General features: G+C 44.0%; 1 protein-coding gene across 5 annotated transcripts in view; it reads right to left on the reverse strand.

Moving 5' to 3' along the window:
• Positions 1-9,223: 9,223 nt before the first annotated feature.
• igsf5a (immunoglobulin superfamily, member 5a) overlaps positions 9,224-18,559 on the reverse strand; it is a 37,365-nt gene continuing 28,029 nt past the window's right edge. For 2 of the 5 annotated variants that reach the window (XM_014137807.3, XM_045692249.2), the window contains 5 exons: positions 15,691-15,804; positions 11,849-11,873; positions 11,648-11,739; positions 11,309-11,376; positions 9,224-10,798 (listed from right to left, as the gene is read on the reverse strand). In XM_014137807.3, coding sequence (XP_013993282.1) covers positions 10,691-10,798; positions 11,309-11,376; positions 11,648-11,739; positions 11,849-11,873; positions 15,691-15,804 — 407 coding nt within the window. In that variant the 3' untranslated portion in view covers positions 9,224-10,690. The remainder of the gene's footprint in view (positions 10,799-11,308; positions 11,377-11,647; positions 11,740-11,848; positions 11,874-15,690; positions 15,805-18,559) is intronic. The other 3 variants (XM_045692250.2, XM_014137809.3, XM_014137808.3) reach the window with 3 other exon arrangements.

Consider the following 18,559-nt stretch of genomic DNA (forward strand, 5'->3'; position numbering starts at 1 on the left):
TCCATAGCTATTTTGATTAGTTTGTAATGAAATCTTAGCTGTGAAAATGGAAGGTGAATGAGAAAAATAATTCAAAGAGGAAAGAGAAATAGCACAACATTATGCAAGATTGTCATTATGCAAGATTCTGGGAGAGAATCTGGGCTCAACTGGTGCTGCCTGGTCCTCAACCGCAAGGCCAGCCCTCCACAGCCCCTCTCCTCACACCAGGACCAACCACCGTGGGCTCAACATGTCTCCTCATTACCCATCTAGAGTCATCAGGAGCTGGGAAGGACTGAACCTTCCACTGAAATGTCAGTCAGTCTCTATATACCTCAAGAGCCTACAGAGGATTCATGCACTCCGTCAACTGTAAAGATGTTCAGATATATGTGCCTTTAAGCGATTCCTGTGTATTGTCTATCATCATTTCTCCTGTAAAGCAACAATCTTCTGTTATGTTTACCACAAATGTGAGTTGGGTTCCAGTCATGAGATGTATTACATAGGAGCCTTCTATCCATGCCACTGAGTCTGCTGAGAAAGAGAACACATCCTTAGACCCTTAGTTTAGCCAGCAGCATACCACCCTGCATCCCATTGCTGGCTTGCCTCTGAAGCTAAGCTGGGTTGGTCCTGGTCAGTCCCTGGATGAGAGACCAGATGCTCCTAGAAGTGGTGTTAAAGGGCCAGTAGGAGGCACTCTTTCCTCTGGTCTTAAAAAGTATATCCCAATGCCCCAGGGCAGTGATTGGGGACGTTTCCCTGTGCAGGGTCCTGTCTTTCGGATGGGACATTATACAGGTGACCTGACTCTCTGTGGTCACTAACGATACCATGACACTTATTGTAAGAGTAGGGTGTTAACCCCAGTGTCCTGGCTAAATTCTCAATCTGTCCCTCACACCATCATGGCCACCTAATCATCCCCAGCTTTCAATTGGCTCATTCATCCTTCCTGTAACTATTCCTCAGGTTGTTGCTGTAAATGAGAATGTGATCTCAGTCAATTTACCTGGTAAAATAAGGGTTAGTCAAAAGTTTGGACACACCTACTCATTCAAACGTTTTTCTTTATTTTTACTATGTTCTACATTGTAAATTAATAGTGAAAACATCAACATCATGAAATAACACATATGGAATCATGTAGTAACCAAAAAAGTATTAAAAAAATCGAAATATATTTTAGATTCTTCAAAGTAGCCACCCTTTGCCTTGATGACAGCTTTCCACATTCTTGGCATTTTCTCAACCAGCTTCACCTGGAATGCTTTTCCAACAGTCTTGAAGGAGTTCCCACATATGCTCAGCACTTGTTGGCTGCTTTTCCTTTACTCTGCAGTCCAACTCATCCTAAACCATCTCAATTGGGTTGAGGTCGGGTGATTGTGGAGGCCAGGTCATCTGATGCAGCACTCCATCACTCTACTTCTTGGTCAAATAGCCCTTACACAGCACAAATCAAATCAAATTTTATTGGTCACATACACATGGTTAGCAGATGTTAATGCGAGTGCAGCGAAATGCTTGCGCTTCTAGTTCCGACTATGCAGTAATATCTAACAAGTAATCTAACAAATTCACAACAACTACCTTATACACACAAATGCACACAAATGTAAAAGGATGAAAAAGAATATGTACATAGAAATATATGGATGAGCGATGGCGTGCAGCATAGGCAAGATGCAGTAGATGGTGTAGAATACAATATGTACATATGAGATGAGTAATGTAGGACATGTAAATATTATTAAAGTGGCTAGTGATACCTTTATTAAGTACATTTATTTAACCTCTCTTGGGTAGGGGGCAGTATTTTCACGGCCGGATGAAAAACGTACCCAAATTAAACGGCCTACTACTCGGGCCCAGGAACTAGAATATGCATATTATTAGTATATTTGGATAGAAAACACCCTGAAGTTTCTAAAACTGTTTGAATGATGTCTGTGAGTATAACAGACCTCATATGGCAGGCAAAAACCTGAGAAAAATCCAACCAGGAAGTTTGAAATCTGGTTCTTGTTGTCTTTTCAAGTCATTGCCTATCTAACACACAGTGACTTAGGGTTCATTTTGCACTTCCTAAGGCTTCCACTAGATGTCAACAGTCTTTAGAAAGTTGTTTGAGGCGTCTATGGTGAACAGAGAGCGAACAAAGGAAGTTGGAAGTTATTGACTCAGGAAAGCACATGAGTTCATTGGCGCGCTTTCACGTGAGGGGTAGCTGTGTTCCAAAATGTTTTTCAAGACATTGGAATCGTCCGGTTGGAATATTATTGAAGTTCTAAGTTAAAAAGGCCCTAAAGATTGATGCTATACAACGTTTGACATGTTTGAACGAAAGTAAATAGAACTTTTTTTGACTTTTCGTTGCGACATTTTGGCCGCGCTTCCTACACTTAGAGTAACTTACTGAACCCGCAAACAACAAGGAGGTATTTGGACATAAATTATGGACTTTATCGAACAAAACAACATTTATTGTGCACCTGGGATTTCTGGAAGTGCCTTCTGATGAAGATCATCAAAGGTAAGTGAATATTTCGAATGCCATTTATGATTTTAGATGACTCCAAAATGGCGGGTATCTGTATTGCTTGATGTCTTTTTCTGAGCGCAGTACTCAGATTATTGCAAAGTGTGCTTTCCCCGTGAAGCTTTTTTAAAAATCTGTCACAGCGGTTGCACAAAGGAGATGTTCATCTATAATTCTTTGAATAACAGTTTAATATTTTATCAACGTTTATGATGAGTATTTTTGTAAATTGTTGTGCTCATTCACCGGCAGTATTGGAGGCAAAATATTTTCTGAACATCACGCGCCAATGTAAAATGCTGTTTTTGGATATAAATATCAACTTGATTGAACAAAAAATGCATGTATTGTGTAACATGATGTCCTAGGAGTGTCATCTGATGAAGATCGTCAAAGTTTAGTGCATAATTTTAGCTGGTTTTCTATTTTTTGTGACGCCTGTCCTTGCTAGGAAAATGGCTGTGTGGTTTTTCTTGTGTTGGAACTGTCCTAACATAATCTAACTTTATGCTTTCGCCGTAAAGCCTTTTTGAAATCGGACAATGTGGTTACATTAAGGAGACGTGCATCTTTAAAATGGTGTAAAATGTCATATGTTTGAGAACTTTGAATAATGACATTTTGTGGTTTTGAATTTGGCGCTCTGATTTCTCACTGGCTGTTGAATAGTGTGAACTGTGGGTGGCGTCCCACCTCCGCTACCTACGCTAGCGTAACCAAGAGAGGTTAAATGGCCAGAGATTTGAGTCTGTATGTTGGCAGCAGCCTCTCTATGTTAGTGGTGGCAGTCTGATGGCCTTGAGATAGAAGCTGTTTTTCAGTCTCTTGGTCCCAGCTTTGATGCACCTGTACTGACCTCGCCTTCTTGATGATAGCGGTGTGAACAGGCAGTGGCTCTGTTGGTTGTTGTCCTTGATGATCTTTTCGGCCTTCCGGTGACATCGGGTGCTGTAGGTGATGCATTGTGCAGACCGCACTACCCTCTGGAGAGCCTTGCGGTTGAGGGCAGTGCAATTGCCGTACCAGGCGGTGATACAACCCGACAGGATGCTCTCGATTGTGCATCTGTAAAAGTTTGTGAGCGTTTTAGATGACAAGCCACATTTCTTCAGCTTCCTGAGGTTGAAGAGGCGCTGTTGTGCCTTCTTCACCACGTTGTCTGTGTGGGTGGACCATTTCTGTTTGTCCGTGATGTGTACGGAGAGGAACTTAAAACTTTCCACCTTCTCCACTGCTGTCTCCTGTCGATGTGGAGGGGGGGGGGGGGTGCTCCGTCTGCTGTTTCCTGTAGTCCACGATCATCTCCTTTGTTTTGTTGGAGTTGAGTGAGAGGTTTTTTCCTCACACCACACTCCGAGGGCCCTCACCTCCTCCCTGTAGGCCGTCTCGTCATTGTTGGTAATCAGGCCTACAACTGTAGTGTCGTCTGCAAACTTGATGATTGAGTTGGAAGCGTGCATGGCCATACAGTCATGGGTGAAGAGGGAGTACAGGAGAGGGCTGAGAACGCACCCTTGTGGGGCCCCAGTTTTGAGGATCAGCGGGGTGGAGATGTTGTTTCCTACCTTCACCACCTAGGGGCGGCCCGTCAGAAAGTCCAGGACCCAGTTGCACAGGGCGGGGTCGAGACCCAGGGTCTCGGGCTAAGTGACAAGTTTGGAGGGTATTATGGTGTTAAATGCTGAGCTGTAGTCAATGAACAACATTCTTACATAGGTATTCCTCTTGTCCAGATGGGATTGTGCAGTGTGCAGTGTGCAGTGTGCAGTGTGATCGCAATTGCATCGTCAGTGGACTGATTGGGGCGGTAAGCAAATTGGAGTGGGTTTAGGGTATCAGGTAGGGTGGAGGTGATATGATCCTTGACTAGTCTCTCAAAGCAGTTCATGATGACAGAAGTGTGTGCAATGGGGTGATAGTCATTTAGTTCAGTTACCCTAGCTTTCTTGGGAACAGGAACAATGGTGGCTATCTTGAAGCATGTAGGGACAACAGACTGGAATAGGGATTGGTTGAATATGTCCGTAAACACACCAGTCACCTGGTCTGCGCGTGCTCTGAGGACACGGCTAGGGATGCCGTCTGGATCGGCAGCCTTGCGAGGGTTAACACGTTTAAATGTTTTACTCACATTGGCCACGGAGAAGGAGAGCTACAGGCTTTGGTAGCGGGCCGTGTCAGTGGCACTGTATTGTCCTCAAAGTGAGCAAAGAAGTTGATTAATTTGTCTGGGAGCAAGACGTGGATGTCCGCAATGGGGCTGGTTTTCTTTTTGTAATCCGTGATTGACTAGACCCTGCCACATATCATGTTTGAGCCGTTGATTTGCGACTCTACATTGTCTCTATAGTGACACGTCGCTTGTTTGACTGCCTTGCAGAGGGAAAAGCTGCACTGTTTCTATTCGATCATGTTTCCGGTCGCTTTGCCATGATTAAAAGCGGTGGTTCGCGCTTTCAGTTTTGTGCGAATGCTGCCATCAATCCACTGTTTCTGGTTAGGGAAGGTTTTAATAGTCACAGAGGACACGACATCTCCGATGCACTAGCTAATAAACTCGCTCACAGAGTCGGCGTATACATCAATGTTGTTGTCTGAGGCTATCCGGAACATATCCCAGTCCCCATGATCGAAGCAATCTTGAAGCGTGGAATCCGATTGGTCAGACCAGCATTGTATTGACCTGAGCATGGACGTTTCCTGTTTTAGTTTCTGTCTATAGGCTGGGAGCAACAAAATGGAGTAATGGTCAGACTTGCCAAAGGCAGGGCAGGGGAGGGCTTTGTATGCATCGCGGAAGTTCGAGTAGCAATGATCCAGAATACTACCAGAATTGTTCTTAGGTTAGCTTTGTTAAAATCTCCAGCTACAGTAAATGCAGCCTCAGGATGTATAATTTCCAGTTTACATAGAGTCCAGTGAAGTTATTTCAGGGCTGGCGAGGGATCTGCTTGGGGGGGATATACATGGCTGTGACTATAATCAAAGAGAATTGTCTTGGAAGATAATGTGGTCGGCATTTGATTGTAAGGAATTCTAGGTCAGGTGAACAAAAGGACTTGAGTTCCTGTATGTTGTTGTGATTACACCATGAGTCGTTAATCATAAGGCATACACCCCACCCCTTCTTCTTACCAGAGAGATGTTTGTTTCTGTCGGTACAATGCGTGGAGAAACCGGATGGCTGTACCGACTCTGACAACATATCCCAAGTGAACCATGTTTCCGTGAAACAGAATGTTACAATCTTTGATGTCTCTCTGGAAGGCAACTTGTGCCCTAATTTTGTTCACCTTGTTATCTAGAGATTGGACATTGGTGAGTAACATGCTCGGAAGTGGTGGATGGTGTGCTCGTCTTCTGAGTCTGACCAGTAGGCCGCTCCGTCTGCCTTTCCTGCGGCGTCCGTTTTTTTTGGGTCGGCCTCTGGGATAAGATCGCATGTCCAGGGTGGGGGTCCGAGCAAAGGATCCGCTTGACACGTATTACTGGTCGTAATGATGGTAAGTTGACATCGCTTTTATATCCAATAGTTCTTCCTGGCTGTATGTAATAAAATTTTAGATTTTCTAGGATAACAATGTACAGTGGGGGAAAAAAGTATTTAGTCAGCCACCAATTGTGCAAGTTCTCCCACTTAAAAAGATGAGAGAGGCCTGTAATTTTCATCATAGGTACACTTCAACGATGACAGACAAAATGAGAAAAAAAATCCAGAAAATCACATTGTAGGATTTTTTATGAATTTATTTGCAAATTATGGTGGAAAATAAGTATTTGGTCAATAACAAAAGTCTATCTCAATACTTTGTTATATACCCTTTGTTGGCAATGACACAGGTCAAACGTTTTCTGTAAGTCTTCACAAGGTTTTCACACACTGTTGCTGTTTTTTTGGCCCATTCCGCCATGCAGATCTCCTCTAGAGCAGTGATGTTTTGGGGCTGTCGCTGGGCAACACTGACTTTCAACTCCCTCCAAAGATTTTCTATGGGGTTGAGATCTGGAGACTGGCTAGGCCACTCTAGGACCTTGAAATGCTTCTTATGAAGCCACTCCTTTGTTGCCCGGGCGGTGTGTTTGGGATCATTGTCATGCTGAAAGACCCAGCCATGTTTCATCTTCAATGCCCTTGCTGATGGAAGGAGGTTTTCACTCAAAATCTCACGATACATGGCCCCACTCATTCTTTCCTTTACACGGATCAGTCGTCCTGGTCCCTTTGCAGAAAAACAGCCACAAAGCATGATGTTTCCACCCCCATGCTTCACAGTAGGTATGGTGTTCTTTGGATGCAACTCAGCATTCTTTGTCCTCCAAACACGACGAGTTGAGTTTTTACCAAAAAGTTCTATTTTGGTTTCATCTGACCATATGACATTCTCCCAATCCTCTTCTGGATCATCCAAATGCTCTCTAGCAAACTTCAGACGGGCCTGGACATGTACTGGCTTAAGCAGGGGGACACGTCTGGCACTGCAGGATTTGAGTACCTGGCGGCGTAGTGTGTTACTGATGGTAGGCTTTGTTACTTTGGTCCCAGCTCTCTGCAGGTCATTCACTAGGTCCCCCCGTGTGGTTCTGGGATTTTTGCTCACCGTTCTTGTGATAATTTTGACCCCTCGGGGTGAGATCTTTCGTGGAGCCCCAGATCGAGGGAGATTATCAGTGGTCTTGTATGTCTTCCATTTCCTAATAATTGCTCCCACAGTTGATTTCTTCAAACCAAGCTGCTTACCTATTGCAGATTCAGTCTTCCCAGCCTGGTGCAGGTCTACAATTTTGTTTCTGGTGTCCTTTGACAGCTCTTTGGTCTTGGCCATAGTGGAGTTTGGAGTGTGACTGTTTGAGGTTGTGGACAGGTGTCTTTTATACTGATAACAAGTTCAAACAGGTGCCATTAATACAGGTAATGAGTAGAGGACAGAGGAGCCTCTTAAAGAAGAAGTTACAGGTCTGTGAGACCCAGAAATCTTGCTTGTTTGTAGGTGACCAAATACTTATTTTCCACCATAATTTGCAAATAAATTAATAAAAAATCCTACAATGTGATTTTCTGGATTTTTTTTCTCATTTTGTCTGTCATAGCTGACGTGTACCTATGATGAAAATTACAGGCCTCTCTCATATTTTTAAGTGGGAGAACTTGCACAATTGGTGGCTGACTAAATACTTTTTCCCCCCACTGTAAGAAATAATACATAAAAGAACAAATAACTGCATAGTTTTCTAAGAACCTGAAGCGAGTCGACCATCTCTGTCAGCGTCATTTCACTGGAGGTATGATGGGTATGTTGGGTCATTGTCCTGGGTTATTGTCCTGTTAAAAACAAATGATAGTCCCACTAAGCCCAAACCAGATGGAATGGCGTATCACTGCAGAATGCTGTGGTAGCCATGCTAGTTAGGTGTGCCTTGAATTCTACATAAATCACAGACAGTGTCACCAGCAAAGCACCCCCACACCATCACACCTCCTCCTTCATGCTTCATGGTGGGAACCACACATGCAGAGATCATCCGTTCACCTACTCTGCGCCTCACAAAGACATGGCGGTTGGATCCAAAAATCTCACATTTGGACTCATCAGACCAAAAGGACAGATTTCCATCGGTCTAATGCCCATTGCTCGTGTTTCTTGGCCCAAGCAAGTCTCTTCTTCTTATTGGCGTCCTTTAAAAGTGGTTTCTTTGCAGCAATTCAACCATGAAGGCCTAATTCACACAGTCTCCTCTGAACAGTTGATGTTGAGATGTGTCTGTTACTTGAACTCTGTGTAGCATTTATTTGGGCTGCAATTTCTGAGACTGGTAACTCTAATGAACTTATCCTCAAAAGCAGAGGTAACTCTGGGTCTTCCTTTCCTGTGGCGGTCCTCATGAGAGCCAGTTTATCATAGCGCTTGATCATTTTTGCGACTGCACTTGAAGAAACTTTCAAAGTTCTTGACTGACCTTCATATCTTAAAGTAATGATGGACTGTCATTTCTCTTTGGTTATTTGAGCTGTTCTTGCCATAATATGGACTTGGTCTTTTACCAAATAGGACTATCTTCTGTATACCACCCCTACCTTGTCACAACACAACTGATTGGCTCAAACGCATTAAGAAGGAAAGAAATTCCACAAATACATTTTTTAAAAGGCACACCTGTTAATTGAAATGCGTTCCAGGTGACTACCTCATGAAGCTGGTTGAGAGAATGCCAAGAGTGTGCAAAGCTGTCATCAAGGCAAAGGGTGGCTACTTTGAAGAATCTTAAATCTAAAATATATTTTTGGGTTATAACATGATTCCATATGTGTTATTTCATAGTTTTTTATCTCTTCACTATTATTCTACAATGTAGAAAATAGTAAAAATAAAGAAAAACCCTTGAATGAGTAGGTGTGTCCAAACCTTTGACTGGTATTGTAGGTTTGAGGTAGAACGTCCTTGTATGTGTGGTTGAGTGTATTTCTGTCAACCATCCTCTTTAATTGCTTCATTAGTCCAAGCAGAATTGTTATGTAACACCATGATGCAGATGATGTCATTTCAGATTAGAAAGCACTGAGATCCACTGATGCAGGCTGACCGATTGACTCTCCATGGCTTTTACACCCCATGGCTTTTGGAAACTTTACCTCTGAAATGGTCGATATTATTTACCATGCTTATGTTGCACTCTGAAACGTCATATTAGTCACGGTAATGTCTTTGGTAGGAAAATTAGAAAGTGTTTATTTGATTACATCATACATCACTAGACTTGACCCGGTCAAAACAATTTGACATACTTCATCTGGTAAATCCCTACCTCACAATTACAAGATGTTGCGTATTACAGTAAACAATTGTTAAATGGAATGGAGGTCGCTCATATGGAATTGGTGTCATTTTTATTATAAATATAGAATTGATTTATTATGATTATGTTCTGTTTGAACAAAAAGGCCCATGATTATGAAGTTATTACACTATGATAATGATGGAAGACTCTTATAGGAAATTGCTACACCATCATGTTTTTGGAGTATGACAAAACTTTGTTTCGGGTAGGGTTGAAATACATTCCCTGGTTTTCCGGATGATTCCTGAAATTAGGAGGGAATAAGCAGGAAATGGAATCCGCCTTCCTGGATTTCTAGAAAACCTGGACATTTCTGGAAAGTTACCAGAATTTTGCAACCCTAGTCTCGGGTAATTGCACTTCTCAATATGTCTAGCAAATCACATTGCATACATGCCATTAACAAAATAGACCTATGGGGTAACATTCCAGAAGAGAATACATTTGAACATTGATATAGGCCTAAACCTGAATGGCTGGAGCAGTGAGAGTTCCAACAGACTCAGACACCTTCTTATGGGCTGAAGGAAATGTGGAGGATTCTCTCTGAGCACTTCAGCTCACTGTCATAAACCTCTGGTTCAATCATGCTGAATTTATGAGGCCCACCACAATGCTAGCTGGTACAGTAGATAGAAATGTGGCGGTGCTGGGGCTGTGGGGGGACAAGCTCTTAACCTAACAGAGTTATGGAGCCCTGTGCTCATGACGATTGAGAGGCAGGCCTTGGTGCATCAATCAGTTTGTCAGAGTTTCCATCACATTTACCTTGCATGGCCAAACCTTACTGTCAAAGAGAATTTGGGTGCGTGCTTATGGACTAATTTACACACAGTTTGCCATTATATAAAACCATATAGAAATGCATAGCTTGCCGAGTGTGACAATTATTTATCTTCCATGTACTTTAATAAACATTGGCCCCCTCCAGGTCTCCCTTGTGAAAGAGATCTTTCGACCTCAATTGGTCAACCTGGTTTTTCAAGTTTACTCTGCTCCCCATACAGAAGTTTAAAAAGCAGATGATGCCCTTTACCCCTCTGATGTGCTCCTAAAACTCAAGGAGAAATTGTTTGGTTGGCATCATATGCCCCTGCCCTTAGTTGATATAGATGTGTTTTGACATTATTTGGCCTGGTAGGTTTCCCTACAAGCAAACGCTTTGAGGCTTAGTTCCAAAATAGAGACACCACTTTGTTTCAAAAGTTGGGGAAGTTTCCAAAATGATAACATGAAGAGCAGAGAAGGGCAACATTAAAACATTTAGAGAACATTTGACATATTTTACAGCTTGATTCTGCTGTATGTGAGTAAGATTGTACAATTCCTTCACACAATAGTAACATGTCTGTGTTTCCTGACACCAGTTCCACCCAGGATGTTGTATGCACTGGCATGGCCATTTGCTACCTGGTTACCGTTGACAAGATCAGGAATCTGGTAAACAAAAGCAAAACATAGTTTACAGTGTATACTCTTCCCTAAATGTGTCCCAAATGATACATGTGGTTTACAGTTTATGTTTAACCTCTCCCATTTAGGTAATGAAAGAGCACAGTAACACTTTACAGCTCTCTCGCACTCTCTCTTTTAGGGTTGTTGGTTCGATTCCCACGCGGGACCAGTATGAAAAAGTACATATGCACTCAGTATTGTAAATCGCTCTGGATAAGAGTGTCTGCTGAATGACTAAAATGTAAAATGACTAATAATCTTCAGCTGAAAATGCAATCACCCTGAAATTCTTAGGTTATGACTTATTACAGTTGACTTTAATATTACATTTGTTAAGTTTTATGAGGTACTTCTTACCAGACTCATTACTGTAATGAAAACGAATCAATTACACTGTAAATAAATCATACAGAATAAATTGGCATCTGAACAAATTAATAAATCCACATTTAAATCTAGAGGCCACCTCATGTGTCAATGTATTATACGTACCTCAAAATGTTTTGTATAGTTAGTCCGGATGTAACCACTGTCGTTGAATTCACTGTGGGTGACACCTGCTGTAAGAAAGATACATCTCAGTGTTTTACCATTGGAGTTTTTCCAGGGATAGAAGAATGTGTACACATGTGACAGCATGGCTGTGAACATGTGACAGCAAGAGGCTTATATTAACATACCATGGCATAACTTAAAGAATTTTGTTAACATTAAAAATGTGTTCTGTTAATCGAAAATGTCATTACAATCTGTGTGTAGGCATAAGTGCCTATGCGGGCGCATGTGTGTGCGTTTGTGTGTGTGTGTAAAGACAGAAATGATAGCTCCTACTTGTTTGGCCGTCTATCACGTATGCAGGGTTATCCTTGCCCTGTCTCTGTCCCACTGCACCACCACTCATCTGGATCTGGGACCTCGTTCTCCTGGGAAACATCAAACACTTCACTGCAACAATCACACTATAAACCTCACATAATGATCAAGGTAACTGATCTGGTAATTGGGGACAAAATGGTAGCAGAACTCTCTTACCCCATTTCCTTCTGGTAGCTGGATTCTGAAATGAACCACAGAGAGAAAATAATAATGAATCAGGTATAGACATGTGTTGCTTTTGTTGATGGTAATAATGCCAAGATGAATGGGACCACTCTAACCTGGTGGTCCCAGCGCGCACGACCCACGTGGAGTTCCAGGTCTCCGGCAGCCTCTGGAACTGCCGGTCTGCGGCCAAAAAGGCTGAGTTCATCTCAGCCTATGCTACCCTCCAGTCCCTAGACTTCCTGGCGCTGACGGAAACATGGATTACCACAGATAACACTGCTACTCCTACTGCTCTCTCCTCGTCTGCCCACGTGTTCTCGCATACCCCTAGAGCTTCGAGCCAGCGGGGTGGTGGCACTGGAATCCTCATCTCTCCCAAGTGGACATTCTCTCTTTCTCTCCTGACCCATCTGTCTATCTCCTCATTTGAATTCCATGCTGTCACAGTTACCAGCCCTTTCAAGCTTAACATCCTTATCATTTATCGCCCTCCAGGCTCCCTTGGAGAGTTCATCAATGAGCTTGACGCCTTGATAAGTTCCTTTCCTGAGGATAGCTCACCTCTCACAGTTCTGGGTGACTTTAACCTCCCCACATCTACCTTTGACTCATTCCTCTCTGCCTCCTTCTTTCCACTCCTCTCCTCTTTTGACCTCACCCTCTCACCTTCCCCCCCTACTCACAAGGCAGGCAATACGCTTGACCTCATCTTTACTAGATGCTGTTCTTCCACTAATCTCATTGCAACTCCCCTCCAAGTCTCCGACCACTACCTTGTATCCTTTTCCCTCTCGCTCTCATCCAACACTTCTCACTCTGCCCCTACTCGGACGGTATTGCGCCGTCCCAACCTTCGCTCTCTCTCTCCCGCTACTCTCTCCTCTTCCATCCTATCATCTCTTCCCTCTGCTCAAACCTTCTCCAACCTATCTCCTGATTCTGCCTCCTCAACCCTCCTCTCCTCCCTCTCTGCATCCTTTGATTTTCTCTGTCCCCTATCCTCCAGGCCGGCTCGGTCCTCCCCTCCTGCTCCGTGGCTCGACGACTCACTGCGAGCTCACAGAACAGGGCTCCGGGCAGCCGAGCGGAAATGGAGGAAAACTCGCCTCCCTGCGGACCTGGCATCCTTTCACTCCCTCCTCTCTACATTTTCCTCTTCTGTCTCTGCTGCTAAAGCCACTTTCTACCACTCTAAATTCCAAGCATCTGCCTCTAACCCTAGGAAGCTCTTTGCTACCTTCTCCTCCCTCCTGAATCCTCCTCCCCCCCCTCCTCCCTCTCTGCGGATGACTTTGTCAACCATTTTGAAAAGAAGGTTGACGACATCCGATCCTCGTTTGCTAAGTCAAACGACACCGCTGGTCCTGCTCACACTGCCCTATCCTGTGCTTTGACCTCTTTCTCCCCTCTCTCTCCAGATGAAATCTCGCGTCTTGTGATGGCCGGCCGCCCAACAACCTGCCCACTTGACCCTATCCCCTCCTCTCTTCTCCAGACCATTTCCGGAGACCTTCTCCCCTACCTCACCTTGCTCATCAACTCATCCTTGACCGCTGGCTACGTCCCTTCCATCTTCAAGAGAGCGAGAGTTGCACCCCTTCTGAAAAAACCTACACTCGATCCCTCCGATGTCAACAACTACAGACCAGTATCCCTTCTTTCTTTTCTCTCCAAAACTCTTGAACGTGCCGTCCTTGGCCAGCTCTCTTGCTATCTCTCTCAGAATTACCTTCTTGATCCTAATCAGTCAGGTTTCAAGACTGGGCATTCAACTGAGACTGCTCTTCTCTGTGTCACGGAGGCTCTCCGCACTGCTAACGCTAACTCTCTCTCCTCTGCTCTCATCCTTCTAGACCTATCTGCTGCCTTTGATACTGTGAACCATCAGATCCTCCTCTCCACCCTCTCCGAGCTGGGCATCTCCGGCTCGGCCCACGCTTGTATTGCGTCCTACCTGACAGGTCGCTCCTACCAGGTGGCGTGGCGAGAATCGGTCTCCGCACCACGTGCTCTCACCACTGGTGTCCCCCAGGGCTCTGTTCTAGGCCCTCTCCTATTCTCGCTATACACTAAGTCACTTGGCTCTGTCATATCCTCACATGGTCTCTCCTATCATTGCTATGCAGACGACACACAATTAATCTTCTCCTTTCCCCCTTCTGACAACCAGGTGGCGAATCGCATCTCTGCATGTCTGGCAGACATATCAGTGTGGATGACGGATCACCACCTCAAGCTGAACCTCGGCAAGACGGAGCTGCTCTTCCTCCCGGGGAAGGACTGCCCGTTCCATGATCTCGCCATCACAGTTGACAACTCCCTTGTGTCCTCCTCCCAGAGTGCTAAGAGCCTCGGCGTGACCCTGGACAACACCCTGTCGTTCTCCACTAACATCAAGGCGGTGACCCGATCCTGTAGGTTCATGCTCTACAACATTCGCAGAGTACGACCCTGCCTCACACAGGAAGCGGCGCAGGTCCTAATCCAGGCACTTGTCATTTCCCGTCTGGATTACTGCAACTCGCTGTTGGCTGGGCTCCCTGCCTGTGCCATTAAACCCCTACAACTCATCCAGAATGCCGCAGCCTGTCTGGTGTTCAACCTTCCCAAGTTCTCTCACGTCACCCCGCTCCTCCGCTCTCTCCACTGGCTTCCAGTTGAAACTCGCATCCGCTACAAGACCATGGTGCTTGCCTACGGAGCTGTGAGGGGAACGGCACCTCCGTACCTTCAGGCTCTGATCAGGCCCTACACCCAAACAAGGGCACTGCGTTCATCCACCTCTGGCCTGCTCGCCTCCCTACCTCTGAGGAAGCACAGTTCCCGCTCAGCCCAGTCAAAACTGTTCGCTGCTCTGGCACCCCAATGGTGGAACAAGCTCCCTCACGACGCCAGGACAGCGGAGTCAATCACCACCTTCCGGAGACACCTGAAACCCCACCTCTTTAAGGAATACCTGGGATAGGATAAAGTAATCCTTCTAAGCCCCCCCCCCTTAAAAGATTTAGATGCACTATTGTAAAGTGGTTGTTCCACTGGATATTATAAGGTGAATGCACCAATTTGTAAGTCGCTCTGGATAAGAGCGTCTGCTAAATGACTTAAATGTAAATGTAGTAGGTCCAACTTTATTTGGATAGTCGATCTGTAGATGCTATCTACAGGCTATCTACTAACCCTAACACTAGGTCTAACCCTAACCTTAACCTAACCCTTATTCTAAACCTAACCTTAGCAAGCACTTGCTTATCAACAGATAGTTTGTTGATAGTATGACCATCAGTAGAGCAACTACAGATGGAAAATCCAGACTATCTAAATAAAGTGTGACCGAATTAATTCTCCAAGATTTGTCCCTAGACATATAGGCCTACTGGTAGGTGTTATAGACCTATAGTCAGAGTTTTGATATTAGACCTCATGTGTACCCTTTCAGACAGTGAGTAATCTACATCCACAAATGATCATACATTAACCTTCATACTCATTAGAAAGTTTACTGCAAGTCAATCTCTTTGTTGGCATCTCCTTGAAGTCTGTTGCTTGTTGAGCTATCCTGTATGCATCGGACAGATGAGAGGCAAGCAGCGGGAGCCAAACGTCACTATATTTTCTGACTGGTGTGTCCTGTATTTAGATGAAGGCCTCTGCATATATGTCACCCTGTCATTGTCCTAATAGAGAACATCAGTGAGACCTGTCCTGACTCAGTCTACTTGTTTTCTACTTTCTTCAGTGAAACAGAGCAAGAGGCTTGATTTGGGCATGACTCCTGCTCCTTGGACTACAGGGGGTTTGACCTTGATACAAGCTAAAGAAAGACTTCTTACTTGCTTCTTTTCTGCGTTTGCAGCAGAAGACGATTCCAAGGATGAGCAGCACCAGCAGAGCGAAGCCACCGATGGAACAAACGACTGCGATGAGCACAGTCCAGTCATGGGGCTCTGGTGAAACAGTGGTCTCAAGATAAGTAAGAGTTAGTGAGTTAGTATGTATGGTTAGTAAATATCACAATGAAGACTGACATCTTAGCCTTAATCTCAGTTGGCTATTGAGACAGTATGTTCTATTGTAAGTCCAACCTGCCACTAGTTGTTACAGTACTAAACTAATAAAATGTGTGACGGAACTACAGAAAATTATAAATGGCAATATATGGGAGTTTTCATGTACATGTAATATGGAGCCTCTGTGCTATTGGAATAAATACATACATGATACAAGTTAAGTATCTACCTGTATAAACAAAGAATTCATTCACTTATTTATTAATGTAATAAGTAATTATGGAAAAATAATCACGGTCCCACAGAACAGTACAAAGGCATATGTTAAGGGAGGTAGCTCTTATCCTTTCTCAGAAGATTTTCTCATATTTTTTATTGCTCTAAAAATTGTAAGGCCAGCCAGGATCATCAGCTTTTAATTGTGATTTTTGGCAGCACCTCAACTTGGCCAGGAACCCATAAATTCCCTTTCCTGACTCCGCAAGGGTTCCCATTTCTGACAGTGTAAGCAGACCTCACTAAATTCTATCCATGTTGAAGGTACTGTCCAGGCTACTGGAAGTGACCAGACAGGGCCGGCACTATGGGCAGGCCGTAGGGGGAACGGCCCGCCCTACCTTACCTTCTTCCCTGTCCAAATAAAACATTTAAATATTTATCATTTATTTGATCGAGAAGCAAACAGAAAGACTGATCAATGTCAGATACGTGCGAAGGTAACCTATCTCACCGGAGAAAGAATCCGAGCGAGCAAAACAGCGCCCCTCTGTCTCAGTATGTGTAGCCAACGTATCTGATGCTGCCTGGCCAAAAAGAGTATTGCATATCATACTCTTTTGGCCAGGCAGCATCAGATACATGGGCTACATACAGTAAGACAGAAAAACACTGTTTCACACGCTCGGATGGTTTCTCTGGTGAGATAGTTTCAGCCACTTGCAAATTGAAGGAAAGTTGGCGGGTGCACAGTGTACTGTTTGGATGCTGGAATTATTTTAGAGAAACGTGCGAAGGTAACCTACTTTTGAAGTGATTTGTTTGACAATCAGATAAAAACAGACTGGTTGTGTTCATGCACATTAAAATGTAAGATCATCAAGGACAACAACCACCCGAGCCACTGCCTGTACACCCCGCTACCATCCAGAAGGCGAGGTCATCAAAGCTGGGACCGAGAGACTGAAAAACAGCTTATATCTCAAGGCCATAAGACTGTTAAACAGCCATCACTAACACAGAGAGGCTGCTGCCTACATACAGACTCGAATCCTTGGCCACTTTAATAAATGGATTACTATTCACTTGAAATAATGCCACTTTAATAATGTTTACATTACTCATCTCATATGTATATACAGTTGAAGTCAGAGGTTTTCATACAGTTAGGTTGGACTCATTAAAACTCGTTTTTCAACCACTCCACAAATTTCTTGTTAACAAACTATAGTTTTGGCAAGTCGGTTAGGACATCTACTTTGTGTATGACACAAGTAATTTTTCCAACAATTGTTTACAGACAGATTATTTCACTTATAATTCAATGTATCATAATTCCAGTGGGTCAGAAGTTTACATACACTAAGCTGACTATGCCTTTAAACAGCTTGTAAAATTCCCGAAAATGTGGTCATGGCTTTAGAAGCTTCTGATAGGCTAACTGACATCAATTGAGTCAATTGGAGCTGTACCTGTGGATGTATTTCAAGGCCTACCTTCAAACTCAGTGCCTCTTTTCTTGACATCATGGGAAAATCTAAAGAAATCAGCCAAGACCTCCAAAAAAAATTGTAGACCACCACGCGTCTGGTTCATCCTTGGGAGCAATTTCCAAGCGCCTGAAGGTACCACGTTCATCTGTACCTACAATAGTATGCAAGCATAAACACCATGGGACCACGCAGCCGTCATACCGCTCAGGAAGGAGATGCGTTCTGTCTCCTAGAGATGAACGTACTTTGGTGCGAAAAGTGCAAATAAATCCCAGAACAACAGCAAAGGACCTTGTGAAGATGCTGGAGGAAACAGGTTCAAAAGTATCTATATCCACAGTAAAACGAGTTCTATATCGACATAACCTGAAAGGCCACTCAGCAAGGAAGAAGCCACTGCTCCAAAACTGCCATAAAAAAGCCAGACTATGGTTTGCAACTGCACATTGGGACAAAGATCGTACTTTTTGGAGAAATGTCCTCTGGTCTGATGAAACAAAAATAGAACTATTTGGCCATAATGACCATTGTTATGTTTGGAGGAAAAAGGGGGATGCTTGCAAGCCGAAGAACACCATCCCAACCATGAAGCACGGGGGTGGCAGCATCATGTTGTGGGGGTGCTTTGCTGCAGGAGGGACTGGTGCACTTAGATGATGGCATCATGAGGAAGAAAAATTATGTGGAGATATTGAAGCAACATCTCAAGACATCATTTACATTTACATTTAAGTCATTTAGCAGACGCTCTTATCCAGAGCGACTTACAAATTGGTGCATTCACCTTATAATATCCAGTGGAACAACCACTTACAATAGTGCATCAAAATCTTTTAAGGGGGGGGGTTAGAAGGATGACTTTATCCTATCCCAGGTATTCCTTGAAGAGGTGGGGTTTCAGGTGTCTCCGGAAGGTGGTGATTGACTCCGCTGTCCTGGCGTCGTGAGGGAGGGAAGTTAAAGCTTGGTCGCAAATGGGTCTT

This window comes from Salmo salar, chromosome 13 (genome assembly GCF_965601325.2).
Source record: "Salmo salar chromosome 13, fSalSal1, whole genome shotgun sequence".
Lineage (NCBI taxonomy): Eukaryota > Metazoa > Chordata > Actinopteri > Salmoniformes > Salmonidae > Salmo > Salmo salar.